The following is a 22,984-nucleotide window of genomic DNA, read 5'->3' as shown; positions in this document are numbered from 1 at the left end:
AAGTGCATGTTAATAGATTCTCCATGGCTATGCAATTTCCAGGCCCTCAGATGTGATGGTAGGAATTATTTAGAAGCTTTCCCCATCATCCTCACTCAACTTCAGTCTGCCCAGGCATCTCAGATTTCCAAATCAGTCCTAACTAGCCCATTGTTAATTTATAATCCGTGTTTTTTTAATGATTAAAACTAAAGTCATTCTTTGGGCCTAGTGGCGCATCCTGTAATCCCAGAGACATGGGAGGCTGAGGCAGGAGGATTGCAAGTTGGAGGTTAGCCTGAGCAACTTAGCAAGAAAATATCTCAAAACAAAAATTTAGAAATGAGCTGAGGATGTATCTCATTGGTAGAACATCCCTGGGTTCAATCCCCAGTACCATCAAAAAAAAGAAAGAAAGAAAGGCCATTCATTAGTTCAGCAAACATTTATCAAATGCAATACTATGTCAGGCATACTGGGATGAGTGATCCATAGTTGATCTAGGAGGACAGACAGATATATGAGCAATAAAACAACAGTGCACTGCGAATAATGTATAATAAAGGCATTTTTACAATATTGTATGGGAGTTTTAAAGGCACAGTTCATGGAAGGACAACAAAAATAGCCTATTGAGGTTTATAGATGAAGAAAAGAAGAGGGAAATGACACCCATGGAACCCCTCTTATATTCCAATATTGTGGTTTAGATCTCAAATGTCCCCCGAAGGCCCACATGCTAAAGGCCTGGTCACCAGCCTGTGGTGCCACTGGAAGGTGGTAGAACTTTTAAGTGGGACCTAATGGGAGAAATTTAAGTCATTGGTGGATCGTGCCCTTGAAGGGGCTATTGGGACCCCAGCCCCTTTCTGTTTCTCTTGTCTTCTTGGCCACCAGGAGGTAAACAGCCCTCCTCCAGGCCCAAAAGCAATAGAGCCAGAAACCTCTGCAACCATGAGCCAAAATAAATTTGCTTCCTTATAAGTTAATTTCCTTAGATATTTTGTCACCACAACAGGAAGCTGAAGGATATAGCCAGTTACCCACAGATCTCAAAACTCACAGCAACCCCATGGGGTAGGTAACACTGTTCCTCTACTTTGAAGTTGAGGAAACAGAAGCGCTGAGGAGGCAAATAACCCTGTGAAACCAAGAACAATTGCGTTTCTAGCCCAGACTTGAAAATTCAAGGCTGAGAAGAAGGTAGACTTGAAGAGCTAGATTCTACCTTCTCCTAAGGAAGAACTGGGAGACTTCTGGTACCCATGTCATCACTCTTTTTCCTTGGGATACTCACTGGCAATAAAAGATCAAGGTCACATGCAGCTTGAGGCATCTTCTTACTTATCCTAAAATGAGACCTGAACACAATCTGGCTTAATGAAGATCAGTGGGATGCAGGCTTCATTCTAAATAGTCATCTTGCAACGAACTCTTGCCTAACTTCACTAAGTTGCCTGACTTTAGAGGATATTTCACTTCCACCTGTGTGGGCACATTCTTCTGGCCCAACTAGAGCCACAGAAGGCAGCTCGGCTTTGGAGAAGGCATCAGGGGCTGGGAGAGATTCTGAGGACAGCTGAGGGGAGGCACCGCCCTGGGTGCTGCCTAATCCATCCGACATGGGGACACATTGTACCAGAAACAGAATGACAATTAATAGAAAAAATCTGCTCTCACAGCATTGCCAAACTTGTTGCAGGGTCTCAGCTGGTGGCACGCCTCCTCAGGGGAAGAGCAACAATGCCCAATTCTTCCTTTTGGCCCCTGTCCTGATGTTTTCTCAGGTGGAAGGAGGTGGAACTAGGAAGTTTCCTCTCATGATAAGAAAACATTGCCAAAACAATAGTGCCAGTCCTCAAATCCAAAAGCCCAGAATTACAATAAGATAGAGGGCTTGGAGCTCACTCAGTGTTCAGCCCATCTAAATCCACGAAGCCCTTTTGACATATGTCAAGTGTTGGCAGATACAACATCTCTAGCCAAGGTGCCTAAGAGTAATCTGACCTTTTTTAAAGTCACCAAACCCCTCTCTGCTCTTTATCATTTGCCTGCGCATATATTTTTCTCAGTTCAAATGTTTCAGATAATTCAAGAAATGCTGGCTGACCGTGCTATGACTTATTCAGGTTCATCAGATGCAGATTGCAGAGAGACCGAAGACTCCTGGAAAACCAAGCAGTCTGGCCCCAGGTTTTCTGCCTTCCTGTTCCTTTCTGGGTAACTTCTGACCTATCATTGTTCTCAACATTTAAGGGCCACACGGAATCTTTGGAGACTATCACAAAAGCTACGTACAAGTTTCATTCTATGTATAAACACTCAAACATTTGCACGTAAGTTCAGGGGATACTGTTCCAACGTCACTTGTGCACTCTCCTTCAGTCCCTGAGCCCCAAGGTCAGAACCCCAACCACAGACAAAGAAGACACAGAAGTTCATCCTTCTTGGTCACCTAGTCTCACCAGCAGACACCAACCTGAATCTCATCTAAGCAAGCTTTTACCACCCCTTCCTATCCTCCCCCAACCCCTCACATGGAAACCCTAGCTGAAATTCAAGTTTCTGTTTTGGAACTGCCACCCAGGCTCCCTTGAGCCATTTGGTCACATCCATCTCTGGGGCCAGGCAGGTGGATGCTAATTCACCACGTTAACCCCTTTCATGCCAGTGCCCCTTAATGGAGCCTTGGCAGAGTGCCACATTCTAGCACCCCACCCCTGCCATAAAGGGGTGCAGTACTCTGTGCCATGGAAGCTAGCCAGCAGATTAGAAGTCGTGTTGCTCTTGGCATCTGTTCCAGGACTCTGTGTAGAGCTACGTGCTGAAATACCATGGCACGGGCAGCTTTTCAATACCAGAGTCTACCACCCTGCATGGCTGGGCTAACTCCTCACTGAGAGGGGCTCCGAGGACAGCTGAGGGGAGGCACAGCCCTGGGTACTGCCAAAGATGGGGACATCCAAGGATGGATGCAGATGAGAGAAAAACAAGTCACTCAAACCAAGAGTCCCTTTACCCACCAATAATGAAAAAAATAATTTAAAACATCTACTTCAGTTGCCCTCAAATTCAACTTCCTTCCAAATTATCCTCATCACAAAAAACCATCTGACCAATGGTAATCAGCAGCCACGTAAAACCACGGGCTCCACGGGTTGGTTCCCACAGATCTCAACACAGCCTTTAGTCCATACTGAGAACAAGGGTTCAGACAGGAGTCTCCTCCAAGATCACTTGGACCCCACGACCAGAAGCTCGTTCAAGAGACCAAAAAAGATGAAAACAGCATCTTTAGATCAAAAGGAGGCATCTTTTCCCCCAATAAAAATCCATCTTACCCTTCATTCCAAATTTGGACCGTCGACCATACTTGTTGATCATGATGAAGAGAACCACCAAAAGGACGCAGGCAAACGCAGCCAGTCCAACCGCGATGGACACCTATTGAGAGCCAAGCACAGCAGGTCAGGGCAGCCATGGAACACGGGAGAGCCCACATGAGAACAGTCCTACTGCAGAGCAACCACAGCCCACTCCGAACTTAGCTACTGAGTAAGGCCCTTAGAAGATGTATTTTATAACACCCCGTGGTAACACGTGGCTGCAGTTCCAGCCACTCAGCAGGAGGATCAAAGTTCAAGGCCACCTGGGCAACTTGGTGAGACTCTGTCTCAAAATGAAAAGTAAATGCAGGTGGAGATGTAGCTTGGTGATAGAGCAGCCCTGAGTTCCATCTCCAGTACCAAAATAAATAAATAAGTAAATAAAAATAAAAATTATCCATTTTGATTAAAACAATATGAGTCAATGTTCTGCAGCCCTTCACCTAGAGTTCCGTTCTAGAGATGCAAAAGAAAGCCTGTAGGAACTTCTGTCTCTTGTTTTAATTAGCAAACCAATTCTATATCTTCATATTTACATTTTTGACATTTTTACATAATATTCGTATCCAAGAAGGCCTAGGAGATCTGGACCCTGAAGACTCCATTAGACTCTTCCCCAGGGAAATCTCAGGTTCTGAGAGAGTGGGACTTGAACAATCTACCCAAGGAGAGGCCCAAGCAACTCAGACTTCGACTTGTACAGTGATCAGGCCCTGTGAAGGAAAGAAGCCCAGCCAGGATCTAACTGACTGTGCATTTTCAAACCGTTCTCTTCTGACCCCCAGGGCTTGGAGCAGATCCAAAGATCCTCAAACAACGAACTATTCCCATCAAACAAAGAACTATTCCCATCAAACAAAGAAGGTCTTAAACCACCTAAAAGGAGATCATTTGTCATTGCTTTTTTTTCTGCCCTAAATACTAAGGTTCCGAGTAAGTTAATATTTGGAAAAGCAAGTCAAATTAAGTCTGAACATGACTACACCAATAAACACGTTCCCCTTAACCAACAAGCCACTCACCCCAAAGGTGTCTTCCTCTGGTTTGTGGGTCACAGTGATAGGAGGTGTAGGGCTTACTTCAGACTCTGAAAATCAAATACAAAAAGAGAAGGACATTTAGCTTCCTGGCCCTGGGAGGCCCAGACAAAGTCCCTGCCCACCTCTCGGTCCCTCTTGATACTTCCTGTTGGAGAAGGCCCTCTGGAGGCCACGATCCTCCAGGCCTCCCTCCCAGATTTGCAAGCGACCCCCTAAGGGCAGGCCCTGTCTGGCCCCCTGGCTGGAGCTCCAGCTGAAGGACAGGCTCCATAGGGGGAAAGGGCCTTCATTCCCATCTTCTACCTCCACCCCAGAGAAAATACTGTCACCCATGCATGAACTATGGGATGGAAAAGAGGAAATGACTTGGGATCCAGGCCAGGTTAGGAACTAGGCAGCTGTTCCTAATATTCTTTAACTCCTCGCCGAGGGCATCTCGTACCCCATCCCTGTGCTCCTCCTGCACCCATCCTCTCTCCCTCATTATTCCTCAGTGAGATCAGGCCTGTGGTCTCAGAAACAACCCAGTATCCATCTCCCTTACACTGATTTCAGAACACAATGGCAGCTCAACTTGAACAACATAACCACCTGATCAGGAAATACCGCCTTTATCCAGAAAACCTGGATAGGAAGCCACATATTGGCTTGTCCTCCAGCCAGAACTTGTCCCCCCTGGCAAGAAATGGCCCCAACTCAGAATTCTGTAAAGGGACATCTGTGGGATTACAAGTCCTCAACATCATGTACATCCACAGGACTGGGATCCCAGTTAGAATAAGACAAGATTCCATGTTTGTATAAATATATCAAAAGAGACTTTTCTGTCATGTACAACTAAAAAGAACAAATTAAAATGAAAACAAATAAAGAAAAGACTGAAGACAACTAAGAGAATCATAGATGATATTTACATCAGTGCCAAATGGCCAACAGTACCACTAAACAGGACAGACACTGGGCAGAAATGGAAATGACTACTATTATTCCCACAGGCAAAACCTCAAATCCTTTTAGGATTATCTAGCCTTAGTACCAAATCACTTATATACTGAGCCTCAATTATTCCATTTGGGGACCACATGTATTCATTAAGAGACCTTATAAATCACAACTCTACTTGGGGGTGGGTTCTGGTCAAATTCTTGGGCCCTTGAAGCAAGTGAGAACCATTAGTAGGTTTATAAGTTCCATATGGTTTCTGCCAGAAGAATGGAAATTTTGAGGAGGGGTATACCAGGGCACATAAAACCGTACGGTCATCCCCTTTTTGTCTAGGTAGGGAGACCCATAACATGACCATACCTTAGAAAACTCCCTGGGGAAAACTGAGGCAATGAGCCAAGAAAAAATGGGCTTGGAACTGTCCAAGTAAAACTGCACTTCTACACTCTAGTCCCTTTTCAAAATTCACTCAGATGCCCAGTGCTACTATGGGGCAGGAAATAATGTGAAATAGGACAGAGGACTGTTTGGATTCCATAGCTACCAAAACTATCAGAATAAATCATTTTCAAAGCAAAAGGTAAAGCGGACTTACCAAAGTCAAAGATATCTGTGCTCTCTGCAAAAAAAAAGGACAAACAGGTCGTTAGCAAACGTAAGACAAAATAGAATAGGCACACCACATCATACTGATAGCTGTGACCTCTGCCACTCCCCATGATCCCCTATTCCCATAACAAATGACACATGCTAAAATTCCTGACACACCATATGTGCCCTAAGCATGGCACCAACTCTTTACGGAGTGGTCCTCCAACTGGGAGAAGGAATTAGAGGTAAAGCTCCTGGTTCCAAAGGCGGAGACCCACATGGGAACCAGAAACCAAACTGGTTTCATTATGAGATGGGGATTTAACCCTGATCCACTATCTCACCTATGACCCTTCCTCCTTCAGGATCCAGAGTGCTGGCCATGGTGTGGCAGAGTGGGGCCAACTGTGATCTCAAGTTGAAATTGATAAGTGCAGTTGATTCTAGTAGGTCACTGAGAAGTTGGGAGTCCCTCTAGATTCCCATCTAGATTCCATTCTCTAGAATCTGCCCATCCTTCAGATGGAGACAGTTATTTATTTGAGCACTGGCCTATAGAAGTAGCTTACCAAATAATGAAAGCTAATCCTAAACTGGGCATTGATTATGAGCCAGAGGCTGTGCTAAGCATTCCAGGTAACATATCACTCAGTCCTTACATCCTTGGAGGTAGGAGGCAACATCTCCACTTAAACAATCAGGGAACGGGTTATAGGGATTAAGTAATAAATTAATGCCATTCATCTAAGAAGGGATTAGAGCTGGATTTATAACTACTCTACCAGAGACATTTAAACTTTAATGTGCAATGGAATCATCTGAAGGGCTACTGCTACCTTTCTTCACAGAAAGGAATGAGTATTCCTTGAAGAAATGAATGATTCAGGACCAATATAGAGGAAACGCAAGATGGGGCTAGAATAGCTTATAGTACTAGAGAGTGAGAAAGTGCTTGAAGATTAATGGGGACCTAGAGAGAGAGCTGAGAAGGGGGCTTCTAATAGCCAAATGTAGAAAAATAGTAAAAGCCATGGATTATCATGGACTGAATTGTGTCACTCCCCACCAAAATCCATGTATTAAAGTTGTAACAGGACTGGGGTGTGGCTCAGTGGTAGAACGCTTGTTTTACATGTGTGAGGCACTGGGTTCAATTCTCAGCACTGCATATAAATAAATAAATAAAATAAAGATCCATCAATAGATATATATAAGTTGTAACATCCAATACTTAAAAATTTGACTGAATTTTAAGAAGATACTGGAGATAAAATGAGGTCATCAATGTGGCCTCTAATTCATCATGACTGGTGTCCTGATAAAAGGAGATTAGGACCCAGACATGCACAGAAGGAGACCAGGTGAGGACAGGGAGAACACGGCACCCACAAGCAAAGATCAGAGGCCTCAAAAGAAACCAACTCTACCAATACTAAATCCAGATTTCTAGCCTCCAGAATTGTGAGAAAAATGCATTTCTGTTGTTTAAGCCATTCTGTCTACAGTACGTTACTATGACAAACCTAGAAAAAGAATACATAAATTATAAAAATATCTACAAATCCATACGGATACAACAAGTAATTGAATAAATAAATGGGGGAAGAAGGGAAAGCTCTTCCTTATGGTAAAATTCCAGCTAGTAGACAGAGAAGGAATGATAGAAATAGAAAAATCACCATTTGGCAAGTACTACAGTAATAATTGTTTCAGGCAAGAACCATCAATGAATGCTAAAATTAATGCATAAAAGAATAATGAGAAACAAGCCATTTATGTGGTTTCAAATAATTATCCTTACAAAGGGGAAAAGAGTAACTTTGCAATGGAGGAACCTAGTAGACACCATCTTGACCAAATGATAAAGTCAACATCACTGATGACAAGACGTAAACACTGTGCACTCTCTGATACAGTGTACCAGAAGGGCAGAGCGTCACTTCTGTGATGTTCTTCAAAAATGCATAACTTGAATTTAGTCATGAGAAATGAATACAAATTGAGGGATATAGTCTACAAAATATTGAGTATTCTACAATGGTGCGAAGAGGGTGTACGATAAAGACTGGGGAACTGTCTCAGGCTTAGAAATACTAAGTTAAAGTAGAAATAAAAGCAAGATATAATTCTGAATTGGATCCCAGGTGACAAAAGAATGTCAGTGGGACAAGTGATAAGATTTAAGTCAAGCTGGACTGGGTGTGGTGGGGCATGTCTGTGATGCAAGCAACTTGGGAGGCTGAAGCAGGAGAATTTCATGTTGGAGGCCAGCCTCAGCAACTTCACAAGACCCTGTCTTGAAATATAAAATAAAAAACGGCTGGATATGCAGCGGTAAGTACCCCTGGGTTCAATCCCCAATACTAAAAAAATAAAAATAAACAGAAACACCCCCAGAATTTCTGATACGTAGGTCTGGGTGGGTCTCAAGAATTTGCATTTCTAACCAGTTCTCAGAGATGCTGATGCTACATTATACTACACCTCTGCCTGCCACACCCTGAAAAACAAGAGCAATTCATTCATTCACTCATTTATTCATTCACTGTGGGTCTCCTACTTACCAGACCTTTGGCTAAGCCAGAACGGCCACGTAACCATAGATCTATTACGTATCTAACTACCTGTGGGGATGGGATGCTTTGTGTGATGGAGTCCTTCAGAGAAGGTCCTATTAACACTGTCATTTGATGGCTTGTTTGTTGTCTGCTGTGTTGTCACAGGGGACAGCAACAGAACTTTCTCCAAACCCCTGAACATACCCCTTCACGTCACCACTCCCTCCTCAACTGCAGATGGCCTGACTTGAGGGGAGGATGGTTGAGATGGGCCCCTGGCTTCAGAGCCTGAGCTGAGAGAGGGGCCAGATCCATTTGCAGAAGCTATTAATTTGCAAATTTCTCATAAGGCTCCCATTTATTAGAGAACATTCTCATGTCAGCCAAATGTTTTGGCTGAATCTCTTAACCCTGTAATCTCCAAATCAGCTTACGAACATTAAAGTCTTCTGCTGGAGCCTGGAAGTGTTTATACATTCAGGAACCTCTGGAAGAGGGAGACTTGGGCTGCTCTCTAACCTGTGGGAGGGACTCAGAAGTACATAGCAGAGGATGGTCCCATGAAGGCTCCTCCACTCTGACCCCCATCAATAGGCCAGGAGGAGGACCGGACCAGCATGCCAAGCACCACAGGAATGCCAACTGGGCTGCACAATGAATGGAATGCACGTGCCCTCTACAGCCCAGACGTTAACTCCCCGAGAAGTCAAGGATTCATCTGCACCACAAGCTTAGAGGGAGAAGCGCAGAGACAAGTAATTTGCCTGAAGTCACACAGCTAAGGAGTGATGGAGTGAGTTTGAACCCTAGCAGGTGGCTGCATAACCATCACCCTAGACTGCCTGAAGTCTATTAGAATCTGCTAGTTTTTTTGGTTTTGATTTTATGCATATGTTTTTTGTTTTATATTTTTGTTGTTGTTGGTTTTGATTTTACAGTACTGGACACTGAACCTAGAAGTGCTCTACCACAGAGCTAATGTCCAACCGTTTATTATTTATTTGTTTTTCCAAGACAGTCTCACTAAGTTGCTCAGGCTGGCCTGGAACTTGTGATCCTCCTGCCTCAGCCTCCCGAAGTATATGGGATTACAGGCATTCACCACCATGCCCAGCTAGGACTTACTGGATCCACCAGAGATTGACAGTTGGTTCTAAATGTCTGAATTCACTTTATAAATCTAGCAATGGCCAACAGCAACTAAGTCTTTTCTCTGTGCAGACATACTGCTGAGCCCTTGCATCTGTGACTTCATTTAATCCTCATGACAACTTAGGTGGGGGTGGGAGGGTATTGTGATCATTCCCATTTCACAGATGAAGAAACAGAAGCATAAAGTACTGACCATGGACTAAGCCCCATTCTAAGATCCCAGGCCACTTGTCTGGGAGGACCACAGATGGGATGTGCAACTAAATCAGGCTGATTTTAGAGCCCTTACTCTTAACCTTGACGCTTCGCTGCCCAGAAGCAAGGGAGAGGTACGTATGGTAAATAAGATCTTCTCCACTCCCTCCTGTCAGGAGGGAAGAGCAGGGATCTGCAGACTGGCTTTGTATCTAGTGCTCAGCCAGCGTAAGGTTTATTTGAGAGGGTTATATGGTATCCTTGCCTGTTCCCCCAGATAATTTACTCTTCTGAACATTTAGACATCTTGTCACTTGACATGACTGGCCCATCTCTTCCCTGTCATTACCTTTTCATCATCCATTGATTCCTTTAACATAAAGTCTCATAAAACAAGCAACCTCCACACAGCGTGGCCCTGGCAGAGTGTGGATGGGGCTGAGAAATACACCTCAGGTGAGCTGCCTTCTCTCTGAGCTTCTGTGTGGCTCCATCCTTCGCCCCCCTCCTGGAGCCAGATCCCCACAAAATGCCACAGCAGTAGATTGCAAAGGAGGGATATCCCAGTCACCTGGGGGCTTGATGAAGTACAGCTGTGGGACCCTGCCCCAGAGTTTCTGATTTAGAAGAACTGAAGGGGGTTTGACAATTTCAATTTTAATCCAGCTGATGTTGGGGCTGCTGGTCTGGGGACCACACTTTGAGAACCACTAGCCTAAGGAGTCTTTGTAACTGACTGTGGTGATAAGGGCATCCAGGGACTAGGAGATGGGCTGCTACAGCTTGTGGGGCATCAGGGAATGTAGATGCTGCTTTCAAATATCAGAATTCAATCTCTAATTAGGTGGGTACAAGGGGAGCAAAGGACTGGGTCTAGCCTGATTTTATGACCTTGAGAGCACATTTGAAAGCCTCTACTTCTACAATACAGGCTAGGATCCTTCTCCCTGAGGGAGCCAAGCATGGTCCTCAACAGGAGTTGTCTTGGGGTTTCTTACAGGGCCTGCTGGAGATGATGCTGGAAATGTCAGACCACTTGAGATATGCAGCACCTAAAACATCAGCATGCTCTCGATCCTCTCTGCAAAGACGGCTCCCTCAAACCCTGGACCCCAGTGCCAAAAATTTAGCTTTGCTTGTGGCCTTCAGTTGCCCAGCTTCACTCTGATCCCAGTTCCCTTGTCCCGACATAAATAAGCCTCCCAGAGCCACGGCCCTGTAGCTAGCTACAGACCAAGAAGTCACCTTCATGAAAACAGATGCGCTGCCGACCAGCAAACAAAAAGAGGAGCCAAATTCTATGACATGTGCTCTGTATAACTGAACTCATTTAAAAGCCACAAAATGCCAGATGTGGTGGCAATGTGCTGTAATCCCAGCAACTCAGGAGGCTAAGGTAGAAGGACTACAAGTTTGAAGCCACCCTGGACAACATAGGAAGACCCTGCCTCAAAAAAAATAAAAATAAAAAGGGCCGAGGATGTAGCTCAGTAGTAGAGCACCCCTGGGTTCAATCCCCAGTATATCACAAAGAAAGTAATTAATTAAATAAATAATACAACAATAAAAGCCACAAGACCCTTACAGGAGCAGTATCATCATGCCCATTTCATAGTTGAGGAAATCAAGGATTAGAAAACTACCAGGTCCAGGATCTCCCAACAAATAAAGGGCTGGGGGGAAATTCTCCACCATTATTGACCATCTCTGAAGTCCTTCTCTCTCTCTGCTGTAAAACAGTATGCTCTTAGATGGACAATCGGGTATTTCTGAGATGTCTTAGATTTTGCTCGGAGAGGTTTTGGAAAATAGAGACTTCATCTTAGCTTATATAAAACGCAGAGGGTGCTACCGGTGCCCCAGTGTGTTTGGTTACCTGCTATAACTATACAAAGATGAGTGACTCTTCTCCTCTCAAACTACCACCCCCACCCCCAACTCCCAGAGGGAACCTGTGCACCTCAGGGCCAGCTGGGCTGCCCTCACCTGGAAAGGGCTCCTTGAGGAAGTGTCCATTGATGGTCTGGTTGGCCGTGCCCAGGGGGTTTTTAGCAATAAGGGTGTAGTTGCCGTTGTTGTAGTGAGTGGGCTTGTTGAAGAGCAGGCAGCCCTCAGAGACCTCGCCTTCCTGGTAGTATTCCACATGGATGATCTTGGACTCCCGCAGCGGCTGCCCGTTGTGCAGCCAGTGCAGCGTTGGTGGCGGGTTCCCGCGCACCACGAACTCGATGCAATGCTCCAGACGCAGCTCAGGCTCCTCCAGGCTCACCACGCGTGGGGGGTCTATGGGGGGAAGAGGCCAGCTGAAATCCTGGACAGCGGGACTCCTGGGTCCCAGAGCAGCCTTCCAGCAGCAGAGATGGGATCCCCGTTCTCCCCCACCCAGCTCTGAAAAGACAGAGAGAAGCAGAATCCCACCGCCCCCCATCCAGGCTTCCTGGATCTATCTGAACTGCACGATTCCCTCTCAGGGCATTTTTAGGGGTTCAACCACAGATAGAAAAGGCCAGCTCAGGAGTGTCCTGAAGATGTAGTTGAACTGGAAGCACAGCATCTTCTGAGGGCAAGGATACCCTTTCTTGAGTTTACTATATAAGAACTTTTTTCATTTTATTTATTGTTGGTGTTGGGGATTGAACCCAGAGACTCTATCATTGAGCTACATCCCCAGCCCTTTTTATTTTTTATTTTGAGATAGAGTCTCTCGCTAAGTTGCTTAGAGCCTCACTGAGTTGTTGAGGCTGGCCTCAAACTTGTGATCCTCCTACCTCAGCCTCCCACATTTCTGGAATGACTAGTGTGTGCCATTGCAGCCTGCATTCAAGCAATTACTTCTCAGTCCTGCCCTATGAAAGCTTTTCTGCCTGTAATGGTAGCCCAGGGTCACTGCTCTCACTCAGTTCTAGCAATGTCTCTGCCTCTCCCCAGACTCTGCACCAGCATCCTCTTAGTACCCAGCCATCCTGCCTGAACTTACAGTAGACAGTGAGGGCAACACTGGCATTGCTCATGCCCACCACATTCTCCGCAATGCATGTCAGGGTGAAGCCATTGTCCTCGCTCGTCACATTCACCAGTGTCAAGTTGATGGCATGTACATTAGTCCAATTCAGATTTGTCTGAAAACCCAAATAAAAAGACAAAACTCAGTTTCTACAAGGGCATTCTCCTCCCTAACCCTGGACACCTTCTGGATTCGAGAGGAAGGCACAACAGGTGGGGAAGATATACTAGTTAAAGAACACTGACCAAATGTCAAGCTCTTCATGGTCAATAACCGTCCTCCCATTAATGTAATGTTTTGAATATTAGCATTATACCCATTTCACAGATGAAGAAACTAAGGTACCCAGAGGTTGATAGTATGCATAAGGTCAAAATGGCTAGAAAATATTTCAGCTAGATGGAATCCAAGTCCACATTTCTTCCTATAATGACAGAACCACAAACTTTCCCTCTTTATGACTAACAGGTGACCACTCCTTAGCACCCCAATGGGTGCTGATGCCAGGATGCCTACCTGGTGGGTGTTGATGGACTGCAGCCCTGTGACTATCCAGTCCACATCAGGCAAGGGTGATCCAGAGCCGTTGCAAGTGATGACAGCATTGTCACCCTCTCGAACAGTAAGGTTGACATGGCTCACGCTGATCTCAGGAAGGTCTAGGAGCAAAGCAGGTAACAGATGGAGTGACAAGACAGGTGAAGACCCCCAAAAGAAGCTCTCTCCATGGGGCTGATAATGGCACTTTTTGCCTTGACCAACAACAACGCCAACACAATTTGTTTGAGTTCTTGGAAGACCTTCCCCAAACTCCAGATGCTTTACACCCCCTTCCCAGTAGACATCAGAGCTCAGAGTTGAAGCCCATACAGTTGTTGCTCCCCTCATCAGGGCACGGATGGGGCAGCTGCCCAAGGAATGCATTTTAACAACTAAACCCAATGGCTCCATTCTACTTAGGGAAGTGCGACTCACACAATTGGTGTGCTTGGTCACCACAGGGAACCATCTAGAAATTCAGATTTCTGGGACCCATCCCTAGACATTGTGAACTCAAAGGTCTGTGGTTGGGCCCAGAAATTGGCTTTTCTCAAAGCACCTTAGAAACTTCCAATAGAGGCAGTCTGGACACCACACTTTGAGACATGCACCTTCAGATATGGTTGACAAGAAAGGGCATTCTGGTCTGATGAGAAAAGGGGGGCACAGAACTCCTGTCTGCATTCCCGTAACCAACCTTCCCTGGAGGGCTCAGGAATGGGAATGACCAAGGAGGGAGAAGGCTAGTCGGATCTGCACCTGACTGCAGAGGTCAAGGCTGGAAGAAGGCCCTGGCATGCCAGGTCAAGGTCCAGCCCCTTGGGGGGGGGGGGCGACCCAGGAGTGCCTCCAGGAGCCGGGGCTGGGGCCAGGCTCTCACTCACCACACTGACTGATGTTCATGCGGAAGAGGGGGAGCTGGGAGCCATCGGCGTTGATGCAGTAGAGATTCTGGCTGTTGAGCCTGGCCTCCCCCTGCTCCTGCCACAGCTGCATCCAGCGGATGTCGCAGCTGCAGTTGAAGAAGTTCTGCTCCAGTCTCCTGTGGGCAAGAAGAGAGGGGAAGGAACCCCTGAACCGAAGATGGCCCAGCTCCCTCCCAGCGCTGAGGCCCACAGGGCCCCCACCAGCTCTTTGGGGATCAGGGAGAGAAGGAATTAAGCCAGCTCATGAAAGAAGAAAGAAAAGACAGAAGAATACAACTTATAAGTCCATGAATTTATTTAGTTTTAAAACTAATAAACTCATTTTTTTTCTAACAAATGACACCCATCTCACTTAATGCACCTAAAAGAAGAAAAAAAAAAAAGATCCTTTAAAATGCATCAGGATGGGATGCTCCTATTCTCAAAACCCTCCCATGGCTTCCCATCTCAGTGAAAGTCAAAGACAAAACCCCGAGTAGCCTGCACCATCTCCATCATCTTTCTCATGTTACCTCCTACCTCTCTTTCCCTCTCCTCTCTATTCACCCCGAACTTGCCATTGCCAAGTTCACTAGCATGCATGACTGGGTCATTCCCACCTCATGAACTTTGTCCTTGCTGTCACCTCAGCCTGCCAAGCTCTAACCTCACTCCCTCACTTTGAGGAATCATAGAACTTTCTACGACCACCCTCTGTACAAAAACCACTGCCAACCCCTGTGATGATAATGCCCAGGCCCTGGCCCTGCTGTGTTCTTCTTTCTAGAATTTACCATCTCCCAGCATCCCTTTAAATATATATTTCATTGTGTGTGTATGTGTGTGTGTGTGTGTGTGTGTGTGTGTGTTTCTATCTCCCCAAAGAAAAATTAAGTGACATCAAGATCACAGATGCAGTCTGTTTTGTTCACTGCTGTATGCATGCAGTACCTAAAACGGAGCTTCACACATAAATTCTTGTGAATAAAAGGAGAGATAAAGAGAACTTTTCCCTGAGGGAATAGGTGGTTAGCTATTTCCAAGATATACTCAAAGCCCATCTTGGGACCAGCTTTATTTCTTCATGAATTCAATGACTCGTTAATAAGCACCTGTTCCAGATCTGCCTGTGGGTTGAGTGCTGTTAATACAGAGACCAATGAGACAGTTCCTGCACTCGGCCCGGTGAAGAAGAATGTCTGATGGGGGAAGGGTCAAGTTCAAAGTCCTTCCTCTCCATGATTTGCCTTGTGACTTGGAGAAAGTCACATCCTCCTCCACGGGGTTATTAGGAAAATGAACGGCATTAATCAATCCCAAAACTCTTAAAGTAAAGAGCACCCGGCAAATCTGATCATTATGAAGAACATGATTCTCTGGACTGTGAAGGGGATCAATCTGTTGGTGCCCAGAGGGAGGGCACTTGGGTCACTGCACTAAAACCCTGGTTATTTTTGACAACTGGCAAATTCCAAAATAGTTAAGTATGCATCAGCATTAATCAGATTTCAGGGGAAAGTGAGGCCCCTGGGGAGACGAATCAGTGTTTTGAAGGCACCAGGACGCTTCAGGTAGAAGACAAATACCCCTACAGGACAGTGTCCTCTTCACCTAAAAATGTCCATGACTTCTCTCTGCACAGGGCACTCTCTCAGGGGTGGGGGGGCAGAAAAGGAAAGGGAATTAGCCGCCTTTACTGAACTTCTGCTTCTCACATCTTCTAGGAGATGGCCAGGATCACCCCCAGACAGAAGAGAGTGCCTGTCTAATGTTTGGAGTGGGTAAGTCACCTGTCACAGCCCCTCCGCTGATATGGAAGAGCTGTCTGAAACCGCAGTCTGTCGAACTCCAAAACCCATGCCCTGGCCACCCCACCTACCCAATACAGAGCATGGCAGGGCTGAATGCAGCTGCCAAGAGGAGTAAGAGAGGACCCTGACTTCAGGAGCTCCCGGAGGTAGAGACCAGGGGCGGGGAGGGCTGGAGGGAAGCCGTGAAGGCAGAGGGAATATTGCTGGTGAGGATGTGGACAGGAAAGCGAGACTTAGCCAAGGAGCACTGGGAAATAAAGCTGGAAGGGTGAATGGAAGCCAGGTGGTGGAGGAATTCCACCCACATCAGGAAGCATGCATCCAGGTACATCCAGAATGTATCCAGGAGACAGTGGGAAACCAACAAGGCCCTTAGAACTAGAGGACAAATAAATAAAGTAACCCTATAAAAGAGCAAGCCAGCGAGACTGTACACAATAAACCAGAGAGGAAGTGGGCTGAGACATAGGATATCTCATAAACACAGGTCACCATGTACCGTTGGGTAGTTTGTGCATTTCTCAAAGAATCCAAACAAAGCAATGAAGAGGGAATGAAATCCAGACCCTGTGCTCTGAAATAGGGCTGTGTTCGCCCAGAGGGGGCATCTTTCTAACTCACACCCGGGCATCCTGCAGTCTAGTAGGGCCCAGCTCATCATTCTCAAACTTTTGGTCTCAGAACTCCTATTGACTTAAAATTTTTCTGAAGACCTCAAACAGCTCTTTCATGTGGGTTACATTTCTCGCTATTTACCATATTGGAAAATAAAACGGAGAACAATTTAAAACAGCAGAATATATTAGCACAAGTTCATGGCAATGAGGTCATCCCATGTCATTCAGTCGCTGAGAAACGCCACTGTACCCTCCTGGGATAATAAGAGAAAGGTCAATGATGTGCCAGTGTTGTTAGGATAGATCGGACCTTGCATTCTCCCTGAAGGGGTCTTGAGAGGCCCCAGGCGATCCTGGGATCACCAGGTGGGAACTGTCACCCAGTAAATAAGGGCCAAGAGTAAGTGGCAGAAACTGGGGAGAGGGAAGGGTGGATCCCACAAACATCCAAAGGAAGTCGAGGCACCATCTGACACTTAGTTGGGAGGAAGAAGAAAAGGAAAAGTAGAATACGAGATTTTAAGCTCCAGGGGACAGGAAGTCAATGGTGAGGAGAACTGTCTTTGGTTGGAAGCAGAAGAGAAGGAATCAGTGGAAAAGAGGAGATGAGAACTATTAGGAATGGGGAGGTGGGGGTGATCACCAGTCCCTTGGGGAGGTAAAGGAAGGATGAGCCAGACCCAGTGGCATATGCCTGTGACTAGGGAGGCTGAGGCAGGAGGATTGCCAGTTGGAGGTGAGCCGCAGCAACTTAGCAAGACCCTATCTCAAAAGAACAATAAAAAGGGCTGGGGATGTAGCTCAATGGAAAAGCATTCATGGGTTCAATCCCCAGTATCACAAAAACAAAAAAAGGAGAAGGAGAAGGGCTATGGGGGAAACAGGGGGAAGAGGAAGAAGAGGAAAAGGAAGAGGAGGAGGAGAGAAGAAGTAGTCTTGGAAGAGTTTGCTTTAGGGGTAAGCAAAATGCTAGAACAGGAATAAAGAAGAAAGACAAAGTAGGAAGAAAGTGACAGAGAAATAATAGAAATTATGGATAACAATGGATCACAGGTGCAATAGGGCCAGTGCTATACCAAAAGTCTTCTCTTTTTTTTTTTTTTTTTTTTTTTTGATATCAGAGATTGAACCAGGGGTTTTAACCACTGAGTCATATCCCCCCACTCTTTTTTTATTTTTTATTGTGTTGCAGGGTCTTGCTAAGTTGCTTAGGGCCTTGCCACATTGCTGAGGCTGGCTTTGAACTTACAGTCCTCCTGCCTCAGTCTCCTGAGTCTCTGGAATTACAGCTATGTGCCACTGTGTCCAGCTCTACCAAAAGTCTTACACAAATTCTTTTAATCAACCCTCACAGGGAGGAAGCTCAGGGAGGAAGGGGAGGTCTAGTGGCTTCCTTAAGAAAGCAGAAAGTCAAATGTGCCACCTGGTGCGTGTGCAAACAGAGACCTGAGGAGCTAGAGTGGCTTGGATGCCCACTGCAGGGCTGCAGAGAGCCTGGCTGCCCTGCTGGATGACACGAAGGCTCCAGATGCTTGAATATGTGCAAATTGAACCAGGTCAGCCTTGTTTTTCCCAGCTGCTCACTTGACAAGATGTGGTCATTCATTATTAAGTAGGTGTAAAAATACAAATTATCCACCTGGGTTGAAAAGACCAGACAAGCGAGGGGCTTGGCAGTGACGTCTCCAGCCCCAGCAGCGCCTGCTGCAGTCCTGCCTCTTGTGGGAGCCTGCGCTGCAACACGTCCCGACTTCTCAGTGGCTCCCAAGGTAGACATGAGTACACAGTGGCACCCTGGGCATCCCACATGTCAAGTGTCCTGAGGCTGGCAGGAGAATTCGGTGAGATGTTTGGGATGTGCCAAGGCTGCTGCCAGGGACAGGCTCAGTAATGGCCCTTGTTTTCTTCCATTCTTTCCCTCCAGGGCCCTCTTACAGGATCTGGTCCAGCTGAAAGGCTGGACTTTGAGATCTGGTCCTTCACTATAATCCAGAGTCTCCTAGAAACTGCAAAAGAATTATGGGAGCCTCTTCCTCGTCTTTCTGGACTTTCCTGTTTTATTTATTTATTTTTTTAATGTGGTACTGGGGATTGAACTCAGGGTGCTCTAACCCTGAGCTACTTCCCCAATCCTTGTTTTTTTTTTTTCTTTGTTTGTTTGGAGACACTGTGTCACTAAATTGCCCCCACTGGCCTTGAACTGGCAATCGTCCTGCCTCAGCCTCTCAAGCAGTTGGGATTATAGGACTGTGTCACTGTACCTGGCTTAGATTTTCCTCTTAGAGAACAAAACTCATACCTCGCACAAAGCATTTTGAGTCCTAAAACAGTGGCACCCTGGGCATCCCACTGAGCCAATCCGCAGTCATTTTTATATCCTAAGAAGAGTCTGCACAGTGAGGTGGGCAAGAAGAGATGCGCATGCCCTGGATCTAAATGGTGCTGTCCATTCTGGTGCTCTTTTCCGGTCAAACCAGGCATGGAGTGGAGACTTCTTTAGCCAGGGATTCAGAGGCAGATCTGCAGAACCTATAGCAGGGCTCTCTGCATTCCATTAGCAATGTGGGTGACCCTGTGAATGCTACAGATGGTCCCGGGACCTGATCACAGCACCTGGGGGCTTCCCACCCTTTAACTCAGCCCCATCCAGATGGACATGAGTACACAAGCACTTTGCAGCAGAGCTGAGGCCAGGACTGGGTGTTCAGAAAACACTGATTTCCCCATGATTGCTTGGGAAATTTGCTTCTCCCTTCCAAAGTATTAGCACTGCTAATGGCAATCCTGGGGCCAGGTGGTGGAAAATGGGGAGGGTACCCAATCGGTAAGGGCAGCACCATTGTCACACAGTGTAGGCCTCCTCAAGGTAACAACAATCAGATGGCAGAAAAAGTACACAGACAGAAGATCTGAGTTGGTCATCAGCTGTGTCACTTTGAGCAAATACAATGGGTTGAATTATGTCCTCTAAAAAGATTTGTCCAGGTCCTAACCCTAGTCCCTGTGAATGTGACTTTCTTTGGAAATTCAGCCTTTGCAGATGTGATCAAGTTAAAGATCAAAGGATGAGGTGGCTCTGGATTTCTGGTGGACACTGAACTCCCAGCCCAGAGAGGGAGATGACAGACAAGGAGATGGGGATGTTAGCCATGTGAGATGGAGTCGGAGACCAAATAAATGCAGTAGGCAAAGAGTTCCAGGAGCACCAGAGGCTGGGCAAGGCAGAGAAGAATTCTCCCCTAAAGACTTTGAAGAGAGGGTGGCTCTGCTGACACCCTGACTTCAGACTGCTGGCCTCCAGAACACTGAAATAATAATTTTCTGTTTTTGTAAAGCACCAAGTTTGAAGTCATTTGTTATGGTCACCCTAGGAAACTAAGAGTGTGAGTAACTTAATTCTCCAAAACTCAGTCTTAACATCTGTAAGACGGTGATGATTGTATTTAACATTCCTTCTCTATAGAGTTATTGAGAGAATTACATTCACATGCTCCGTGAATTACAAGGGGGCTATAATAAAGCAGAAATTGCTATTATAGCAATACTGTTATTAATGTGATTGTTTAGTGACTTCTTCAGGAGCTTTCAAAGTGGTTATGGCCAAAAAAGGGAAAAGGAACATGCCAGAATAAGCCCAAACTCATCGCTGATACTGAGTTAATATTTTACCAAGTCGATTAAATCTGCAAATCATACCAGAGGTAATTATCACTTTGCTTTAAGAAAATGAAATATTCCAATCTATTTTAATCATGTCTGCTCTGTGCGTGCAGGGTATTAAGAGAAGATGCATTAACGGTCCTCAGGGTATTTCTGGAGGGTCCGTGCTGTGGGTTGATATCCTCCAGTGCCTCTGCCATTGCCTAGATGGTATCATGGGATTCAGAATCCAAGCTTCTTTTCTTTCTAATTCATTCTTTATCTCTAAGACAATCTGTCCAATTCTTGCTCTGATTTTTAGACAAACAGTTCCAGTCTTCTCTGTCAGGAGAGAAAAACAGAAAAACCATCTTGCCATAACCAGAAGCTTCTGAGAGCACAGCGCCATGCCAAGCTGAATTCCTTTAAAGCCGGAAACAGTGTTGGCTGCTCCAAAGCAAGTCTTGAAAGATGCCCCCATTTGGCTCCACGAGAGGAACCCCACCTGGGGCTGGGGATATAGCTCAGTTGGTAGAGTGCTTGGCTTGCATGCACAAGGCCCTGGGTTCAATACCCAGAACCACCAAAAGAAAAAAAGAGAGAGAGAGAGAGAGGGGAACCCCACCTGGACTGGTGAGAGGCTATATGCCAGATGCTCCCTAAGACCATGCCTTGTCTCCCAAAAGTAGGTGACAGAAAGTAAAGGCAGGATCTTGGTATATGGCAAGATGGCCACCCTGTGATGTCACTCAGAGGGGAGGCTGTCATCTTAAAGAGGCTTATGGAAAGACCCTGAGCACGGACATGTTGCTGAGTGGGTAAGGGAAAGAGCATGGTTCTTTGGAAACAGCTGTCCCAGATGGTGATAATTCCAGAAATCATAACACTAATTCCTAGATTACCATGTACCAGCTCTGTGATCCTGGGATGCCTGTTCAACTTGGGCAGCCTCAAATCCCTCATTTGTAAAACTGGCTACACTGATACTGCCTTTGTGGATTTGTTCCAAGGATGAGATGGAACTTTGTACACCTTAGGTGCTTAATATGTGCCTCTTCCTTCTCATAGCCCACTGGAAGTAGGACCCTGGGCAGTAGACACTCAGTCTTTTCAGTAGAAAGGCTCAACACATCAAATTGTCAAGCAAGGAAGAGGCTGGTTGGGGGCACAGCAGAGCTCCTCCAGAGACCCTCTGTGAAAGAAAGAAATATGCTAAGAAATTGCCAAGGATCTGCTTGTCCTTCTGTAGCTGCAGACCATCACTGAAGCCTCGCTCTTGTGGCTGAAGACTTTCCTGGCTGCCACAGCACATGCTGAGCCCTCTGTCCCCCAAGGCCAAAATGGTTTCTTCCTGAAAACACCAACCCATCTCCACACCCCAGGCCTCAGGAGGCATGGAGCAGACCCTGGCAAGCAACATGGCTCGTGGCAGATGGTGCCATGTGGACTAATCAAGAAGTCGGACAAGAAAGTACTACCCTCTCTTCTGTTTGCCAGGAAGGGGGATTGTTTGGATTTTAATCACAGCCAAAGCTAAGAGCCAATGCACGGCCTCCTCCAGCCAAAAAGATAAATTTTCCACTCTCAACGTTCAATTCTTCCTCAAAAAATAGACCCCAACCAGGGCAATAGCTCCTTGGATGGGGGGGCTTCTTTATCCTCCAATATGATTTTTCCTTATTTAACAATATGACAGGAATAAAATGCTCCATGGACACAGTGGCACTCACATGCTGACTCCCACTGGAAGGAATGTCTTCATTCCCCCATAAGTTACATCCAGCTCACAGGAGTATTGATCCCAGGCAAAGATGAATGCAGAATCCCATGATCCTCTGGGAGAAATCTGACATTTTCTTTAAATATATATCCATGCAACAACTGTTTCTAAATCTCCACAAAACAGGTCACCAGGGCACCACACCATTGATTTCATATCCAACGATTTCTTAGAAAGAGCTCTGAACATTTTCTCAATAATTCAGCCAACAGCAGACTCCAGATGTCCCCCCAGAGGGACACTGTCCCTGGCCTCCCCTAGACAAAGGGATAGGCATCACTGGATAACTAGATTCAAGGCTCCCAGGAAAGAGAGCCCCCTGAGTCCCCCATCAGCTCAAGGGCAACTTAGGAAAGATCCACAACCATGCACTTTTTGAAAATTAGCATATGAAAGAGTCTTGCGTTGGAAACAGATCGAATAAAGCTGGGAGATCATAGAGCACAGGGGTCAGAACTTTGAGTCTACACTCTACCTCTTTTTTACTGGATGACCTTGAACAAGATACTTAACCTTGCTAAGCATGTCAGTGTTCTCAAATGTTAAGTGATAGTAGTTATTCCTACCATACAGAATTCTTATAAGGATTAAATTAAATAATATGCATAATTTAACAGATTACTGCTTGGCTTGGAGGAAGAGCCCCAGAAATCAGTGTCAGTGGTAGTCATGTTAATTCACCTCTGAGATCTTTTCCACCCTACAAAGATGCGAATGAATTTGTCACATGGAGTATAACAGTCTGGCATCTCTGTGTCTGTGATGTGGTCTATTTTTTGTTGTTGTTGTTGTTGTTGTTGTTGTTTATTTACTTCTCTCTCAGCTTGAGTAGGAGTTTTATT

The 22,984-nt window shown here is 45.8% G+C and overlaps 1 protein-coding gene across 5 annotated transcripts in view; it reads right to left on the bottom strand.

Annotated features, from left to right (window-relative positions):
* Ntrk3 (neurotrophic receptor tyrosine kinase 3) overlaps positions 1-22,984 on the bottom strand; it is a 389,429-nt gene that overhangs the window by 255,110 nt on the left and 111,335 nt on the right. For all 5 annotated transcript variants that reach the window (XM_027922507.2, XM_027922509.2, XM_071608640.1 and 2 more), the window contains 7 exons: positions 14,275-14,432; positions 13,367-13,509; positions 12,824-12,965; positions 11,833-12,129; positions 5,946-5,969; positions 4,388-4,452; positions 3,321-3,423 (listed from right to left, as the gene is read on the bottom strand). In XM_027922507.2, the coding sequence (XP_027778308.1) occupies positions 3,321-3,423; positions 4,388-4,452; positions 5,946-5,969; positions 11,833-12,129; positions 12,824-12,965; positions 13,367-13,509; positions 14,275-14,432 (932 nt within the window). The remainder of the gene's footprint in view (positions 1-3,320; positions 3,424-4,387; positions 4,453-5,945; positions 5,970-11,832; positions 12,130-12,823; positions 12,966-13,366; positions 13,510-14,274; positions 14,433-22,984) is intronic.

The sequence above is a fragment of the Marmota flaviventris genome, chromosome 2, assembly GCF_047511675.1.
Source record: "Marmota flaviventris isolate mMarFla1 chromosome 2, mMarFla1.hap1, whole genome shotgun sequence".
NCBI lineage: Eukaryota > Metazoa > Chordata > Mammalia > Rodentia > Sciuridae > Marmota > Marmota flaviventris.
The sequence above is the reverse complement of the archived record's forward strand: the minus strand, read 5'-3'. Positions and strand labels throughout refer to the sequence as shown.